The sequence below is a fragment of the Salmo trutta genome, chromosome 33, assembly GCF_901001165.1.
Source record: "Salmo trutta chromosome 33, fSalTru1.1, whole genome shotgun sequence".
Classification (NCBI taxonomy): Eukaryota; Metazoa; Chordata; class Actinopteri; order Salmoniformes; family Salmonidae; genus Salmo; species Salmo trutta.
In genome coordinates, this window is record NC_042989.1 from 28,641,797 (window position 1) to 28,649,296 (window position 7,500).

Consider the following 7,500-nt stretch of genomic DNA (forward strand, 5'->3'; position numbering starts at 1 on the left):
CCCAGCCATTTAGTGTTTCTCCCCAGCCATTTAGTCTGTTTCCCCCCCATTTAGTTTCTCTCCCAGCCATTTAGTCTGTTCTCCTAGCCATTTAGTTCTGTTTCTCCCCAGCCATTTAGTCTGTTCTCCCCCAGCCATTTAGTCTGTTCTCCTCCCCATTTATTCTGTTCTCCCACCAGCATTTAGTCTGTTCTCCCCAGCCATTTAGCTGTTCTCCCCAGCCATTTTAGTCTGTTCTCCTCAGCCATTTAGTCTGTTCTCCCCAGCCATTTAGTCTGTTCTCCTCAGCCATTTATCTGTTCTCCCCAGCCATTTAGTCTGTTCTCCTCATCCATTTAGTCTGTTTCTTCATCAGCCATTAGGTGTGTTCCTCCCCAGCCATTTAGTCTGTTTCTCCCTCAGCCATTTAGTCTGTTCTCCCCAGCCATTTAGTTGTGTTCTCCCCAGCCATTTAGTCTGTTCTCCCCAGCCATTTAGTCTGTTCTCCTCAGCCATTTAGTCTGTTCTCCCCAGCCATTTAGTCTGTTCTCCTCAGCCATTTAGTCTGTTCTCCTCAGCCATTTAGTCTGTTCTCCCCAGCCATTTAGTCTGTTCTCCTCAGCCATTTAGTTGTTCTCTCCCCAGCCATTTATCTGTTCCCCTAGCCATTTAGTCTGTTCTCCCCCATTTAGTCTGTTCTCCCCAGCCATTTAGTGTGTTCTCATCAGCCATTTAGTAGTTTTATCCCTAGCCATTAGTCTGTTCTCCCCCAGCCATTTAGTCTGTTCTCCCCAGCCCTTTAGTCTGTTCTCCCCAGCCATTTAGTCTTGTTCTCCTCCCAGCCATTTAGTCTGTTCCCCCAGCCATTTAGTCTGTTCTCCCAGCCATTTAGTCTTTTCTCCCCAGCCATTAGTCTGTTCTCCTCAGCCATTTAGTCTGTTCTCCTCAGCCATTTAGTCTGTTCTCCCCAGCCATTTAGTCTGTTCTCCCTCAGCCATTTAGTATGTTCTCCTCTCAGCCATTTAGTGTGTTCTCCTCAGCCATTTAGTGTGTCCTCCCCAGCCATTTAGTGTGTTCTCCCCAGCCATTTAGTCTGTTCTCCCCCGCCATTTAGTGTGTTCTCCTCCAAGCCATTTAGTCTGTTCTCATCAGCCATTTAGTGTGTTCTCCCCAGCCATTTAGTGTGTTCTCCTCAGCCATTTAGTGTGTTCTCCCGAGCCATTTAGTCTGTTCTCCCCAGCCATTTAGTGTGTTCTCCCCAGCCATTTAGTCTGTTCTCCCCAGCCATTTAGTCTGTTGTCCTCAGCCATTTAGTGTGTTCTCCTCAGCCATTTAGTGTGTTCTCCCCAGCCATTTAGTGTGTTCTCCCCAGCCATTTAGTCTGTTCTCCCCCAGCCATTTAGTGTGTTCTCCCCAGCCATTTAGGTCTGTTCTCATCATCAGCCATTTGTCTGTTCTCCCCAGTTTAGTGTGTTCTCCTCAGCCTTTAGTGTGTTCTCCCCAGCCATTTAGTGTTCTCCCCAGCCATTTAGTGTCTTCTCCCCAGCCATTTAGTGTGTTCTCCCCAGCCATTTAGTCTGTTTCTCCCCCCTTTAGTCTGTTCTCCCCCAGCCATTTAGTGTGTTCTCCTCAGCCATTTAGTCTGTTCTCCCCAGCTGTTTAGTCTGTTCTCCTCAGCCATTTAGTGTTTCCCTCAGCCATTTAGTCTGTTTCTCCCCAGCTGTTTAGTCTGTTCTCCCCAGCCATTTAGTGTGTTCTCCTCAGCCATTTAGTCTGTTATCCCCAGCTGTTTGTCTGTTCTCCCCAGCCATTTAGTGTGTTCTCCCAAGCCATTTAGTCTGTTCTCATCAGCCATTTAGTGTGTTCCCCCAGCCATTTAGTGTGTTCTCCTCAGCCATTAGTGTGTTTCTCCCCAGCCATTTAGTCTGTTCTCCCCCAGCCATTTAGTGTGTTCTCCCCAGCCATTTAGTCTGTTTCTCCCCATCCATTTAGTGTGTTTCCTCAGCCATTTAGTGTGTTCTCCTCAGCCATTTAGTCCTGTTCTCCCCAGCCATTTAGAGTGTGTTCTCCTCAGCCATTTAGTCTGTTCTCCCCAGCCATTTAGTCTGTTCCCTCAGCCATTTAGTCTGTTCTCCTCAGCCATTTAGTCTGTTCTCCCCAGCCATTTAGTCTGTTGTCCTCAGCCATTTAGTAGTTTCTCCCAGCCCATTTAGTCTGTTCTCCCCAGCCATTTAGTCTGTTCTCCCAGCCGTTTAGTATGTTCTCCTCCCATTTAGTGTGTTCTCCCCGCCATTTAGTGTGTTCTCCCCCAAGCCATTTAGTCTGTTCTCCCCAGCCATTTAGTGTGTTCTCCCCAGCCATTTAGTCTGTTCTCATCAGCCATTTAGTCGTTCTCCCCAGCATTTAGTGTTCTCCTCAGCCATTTAGTGTGTTCTCCCCCCAGCCTTTAGTGTGTTCTCCCCAGCCATTTAGTCTGTTCTCCCCCAGCCATTTAGTGTGTTCTCCCCACCATTTAGTCTGTTCTCCCCCAGCCATTTAGTCTGTTCTCCCCAGCCATTTAGTTGTTCTCCCAGCCATTTAGTCTGTTCTCCCCCTGTTTAGTCTGTTCTCCCTCAGCCATTTAGTGTGTTCTCCTCAGCCATTTAGTCTGTTCTCCCCAGCTGTTTTAGTCTGTTCTCCCCAGCCATTTAGTGTGTTCTCCTCAGCCATTTAGTCTGTTATCCCCAGCTGTTTAGTCTGTTCTCCCCAGCCATTTGTTCCCACTGATTGGATAGAGGTTCTAATGGTGGATATACACCTGAACAAAATATAAAACCCACATGCAAAGTTTCAAAGATTTTACTGAGTTACAGTTCAAATAGGAAATCAGTCAATTGAAAATCAATAAATTATGCCCTAATCTATGGATTTCACATGACTGGGCATGGATCATAAACCAGTCAGTATCTGGTGAGACCACCATTTGCCTCATTTTCCACACATCTCCTTTGCATAGAGTTGATCAGGCTGTTGATTGTAGCCTGATGAATGTTGTCCCACTCCTATTCAATGGCTTTGCGAATTTGCTGGATATTGTCGGAACTGAACACGATGCCGAATACATCGATCCAGAGCATCCCAAACTTGAAGAACTGGGACATTTTCAGCTTCCAGGAATTGTGTACAGATCCTTGCGACATGGGGCTGTGTATTATCATGCTGAAACATGAGTTGATGGCGGAAAATGACAATTGGGCCTCAGGATATCATCACAGTACCTCTGTGCATTCAAATTACCATCGATAAAATGTAATTGTATTCGTTTCCGTAGCTTATGCCTGGCCATACCATAACCCCACCCCACAATGCCACACACACTGTCTGCTATCCTGCCCGTACAGTGGAAACCGGGATTCATCCATGAAGAGCACACTTCTCCAGTGTACCAGTGGCCATCGAAGGTGAGCATTTGCCCACTGAAGTTGGTCACGACGCCAAACTGCAGTCAGGTCAAGACCTGAGAGCTGAGCAATTTTTAGCGGAGCGGGAGAAAGGACATTGAGCGCCAGAGCTGTGCGCGAAGACTGCCCTGTGACTGCAACCTGGAGTTGGTATGTATGGGGCTGAAACCAGGGGTTGGTGTGTATGGGGCTGAAACCAGGGTTGGTGTGTATGGGGCTGAAACCAGGGTTGGTGTGTATGGGGCTGAAACCAGGTGTGTTGGGGGCTGAAACCAGGGTTGGTGTGTATGGGGCTGAACCAGGTTGGGGTGTATGGGGCTGAAACCAGGGTTGGTGTGTATGGGGCTGAAACCAGGGGTTGGTGTGTATGGGGCTGAAACCAGGTTGGGGTGTATGGGCTGAAACCAGGGTTGGTGTGTATGGGGCTGAAACCAGGGTTGGTTTGTATGGGGCTGAAACCAGGGGTTGGTGTATGGGGCTGAACCAGGTTGTGTGTATGGGCTGAAACCAGGTTGGTGTGTATGGGGCTGAAACCAGGGGTTGGTGTGTATGGGGCTGAAACCAGGTTAGTGTGTATAGGGCTGAAACCAGGTTGGTGTGTATGAGGCTGAAACCAGGTTGGTGTGTATGGGGCTGAAACCAGGTTAGTGTGTATAGGGCTGAAACCAGGGTTAGTGTGTATAGGGCTGAAACCAGGGTTGGTGTGTATGAGGCTGAAACCAGGGGTTGTGTGTATGAGCTGAAACCAGGGTTGGTGTGTATGGGGCTGAAACCAGGGGTTGGGTGTATGAGGCTGAAACCAGGTGGTGTGTATGGGGCTGAACCAGGGTTGGTGTGTATGGGGCTGAAACCAGGGTTAGTGTGTATAGGGCTGAAACCAGGGTTAGTGTGTATAGGGCTGAAACCAGGGTTGGTGTGTATGAGGCTGAAACCAGGGGTTGGTGTGTATGAGGCTGAAACCAGGGTTGGTGTGTATGGGGCTGAAACCAGGGTTGGTGTGTATGAGGCTGAAACCAGGGTTGTGTGTATGGGGCTGAAACCAGGGTTGTGTGTATGGGGCTGAAACCAGGGTTGGTGTGTATGGGGCTGAAACCAGGGTTGGTGTGTATGAGGCTGAAACCAGGGTGTGTGTATGGGCTGAAACCAGGGTTGGTGTGTATGAGGCTGAAACCCGGCTTGGTGGTGTATGGGGCTGAAACCAGGTTGGTGTGTATGGGGCTGAAACCAGGGTTGGTGTGTGGGCTGAAACCAGCTTGGTGTGTATGGGGCTGAAACCAGGGTTGGTGTGTATGGGGCTGAAACCAGGGTTGGTGTGTTATAGGCTGAAACCAGGGTTGGTGTGTATGGGGCTGAACCAGGGTTGCTGTGTATGGGGCTGAAACAGGGTTGGTGTGTATGGGCTGAAACCAGGGGTTGTGTGTATGAGGCTGAAACCAGGGTTGGTGTGTATGAGGCTGAAACCAGGTTGGTGTGTATGAGGCTGAAACCAGGGTTGGTGTATGGGCTGAAACCAGGTTGGTGTGATGAGGCTGAACCAGGCTTGGTGTGTATGGGGCTGAAACCAGGGTTGGTGTGTATGGGGCTGAAACCAGGGTTGGTGTGTATGGGGCTGAAATCAGGGTTGGTGTGTATGGGCTGAAACCAGGCTTGGTGTGTATGGGGCTGAAACCAGGGTTGGTGTGTATGGGGCTGAAACCAGGGTTGGTGTGTATGGGGCTGAAACCAGGGTTGGTGTGTATGGGCTGAACCAGGGGTTTGGTGTGTATGGGGCTGAAACCAGGGTTGGTGTGTATGAGCTGAAACCAGGGTTGGTGTGTATGGGGCTGAAACCAGGGGTTGGTGTGTATGGGGCTGAAACCAGGTTGGTGTGTATGGGGCTGAAACCAGGGGTTGGTGTGCATGAGGCTGAAACCAGGGTTGGTGTGTATGAGGCTGAAACCATGGTTGGTGTGTATAGAGGAGGGTTGGGTGTATAGGGATGAATGTTGGGAGGTGATGTGTCTTACCTGCCAAGGCCAGGGTTGAAGCCATAGTGGAGCTCCTGACACTGGTCCACACCTGCGTCCATCCCACCGAGGGGTCAACACACACACACTGCCCCGTCTGGCCGCCACACACCTGTCCCGACGAGCCCACCGGGTGACAGTCACACTCCACACACACGCTCATCTCAGACCCCAACTCTGACACAGAGAGGAAGTAACCTGGAATCAAATCAAATTGGTACAAAATTAGAGACAGACAACCTATCTAAGGCCATACATACACAATACATTATACACAGCATGGAACAAGAACAATTTTGCCATAAAAAAAACCTGTAGTCAAGTAATAGAGCAACAATAGACACCATTTGTGACAAACACATCATTGAGGAGAGGCCTAAAAGAAGGAGCATATTGGAATGATATCCAATCTAATTCTATTAGGGTTGCAAAATCCATAAACATTTCCAAAATTCTGATTTCCTGAATATTCTCTCCATGAATATTCCAACCAGAAACGTGGAATTCATGGATATTTTGGGATGCTACCAAAATGGAACCCTTGGTTTAATCTGTAATGCCTTTTGGATAAGGACATGCCATTCATCTTGTCTGGTATTGACTGTTTTGACCTATATCTGACCCCCTATTCCAGGGATCATCAGCTACATTCAGCTGCAAGCCGATTGTTTTCTTGAGCGGATGGTCACGGGGCCATAACATAATTACAAATCATTTGTAGACTGCAAATTGACAGCAAGAAGCCCAAACAGATATCATATTCTATTAAAACTGAACCATTTCAAACCTTGCTTACATTTGTATAACATTTACATTTACGTCATTTAGCAGACGCTCTTATCCAGAGCGACTTACAAATTGGTGCATTCACCTTATGATATCCAGTGGAACAACCACTTTACAATAGTACATCTCTATATTTTTTTTGTTGGGGGGGGGGGTTAGAAGGATTACTTTATCCTATCCCAGGTATTCCTTAAAGAGGTGGGGTTTCAGGTGTCTCCGGAAGGTGGTGATTGACTCCGCTGTCCTGGCGTCGTGAGGGAGCTTGTTCCACCATTGGGGAGCCAGAGCAGCGAACAGTTTTGACTTTGTATAAGATCACATATCTCTCTATAATGTGTGGGAATATTTTGGAACTGATGTCTAAAATTAAAATCACTTGATTTGCTGGTGTTTTTACAGTCTTTTATGTCCCAGCTCCAAGTGACTTTCATTTTGGACATCTGTTCCAAAGAATTCCCACACAAAATAGAGAGATATATGTGATCGTATTCAAAAAACTTGGGGGGCAAATAAAAAACACTGCGGGCCAAATTCAGCCCGTGGGCCGACAGTTGGGAACCCTGCCATACACCTACCACAGGGCGTAAAGGCATGACAAGGTCTGAGCGTGTGTGTGTGTGTGCGTGTGTGTTTGGCCCCTGAATGTGCTGTGGTGAGTATTACAGTAAACATGATGGTTCATCTACGTTACCAACACAGTTCAGCAACTGCTAATAATGGCCCCACACACACTCATGAGCGAGCACACACACACACACACACACACACACACACACACACACACACACACACACACACACGACACACCACCACACACACCACAGAGGTGAAGAAGTGAAAGAGGTTGCCACGGTCTGTGCTCTCTAAGGTGCAGTTGACTGCATCGGGCAGCGGAGCCCCAATCGCCGATGGGTGAGTTGGCACCGGGCACATGAGGGATGGCCTGTAGCTAAGCAAGCTAAACGCTAATGCGCTAATGCCCACAGTGAATGCCAAGCACTCATCATCATTCCCCAGGACAAAGCACAGACACACACACATACACATACACACACACACGCACACATACGCAGGCACATGACAACACCGCCAGGAGCCAAGAAACAGAAAGACACACTACAGGGACCATCCATCCATCAGACAGAGAGAAAAGAACAGACCGAGTGTGTGATTTGAAAGAGAGAGACAGGGACAAAGGGAGTGAAAGAGGAGTGTGTTGAGCATTGTGGTAAACAGTATGGCAGCTTGTCGTCAATGCCAGAGCTAAGATGCTTCAGTGTAATGAGCTG

The 7,500-nt window shown here is 48.4% G+C and overlaps 1 protein-coding gene across 1 annotated transcript in view; it reads right to left on the reverse strand.

Moving 5' to 3' along the window:
• Window positions 1-7,500, reverse strand: part of LOC115172104 (usherin-like) — a 188,542-nt gene that overhangs the window by 54,977 nt on the left and 126,065 nt on the right. The window contains exon 16 of the mRNA XM_029729288.1: window positions 5,478-5,623. Coding sequence (XP_029585148.1) covers window positions 5,478-5,623 — 146 coding nt within the window. The remainder of the gene's footprint in view (window positions 1-5,477; window positions 5,624-7,500) is intronic.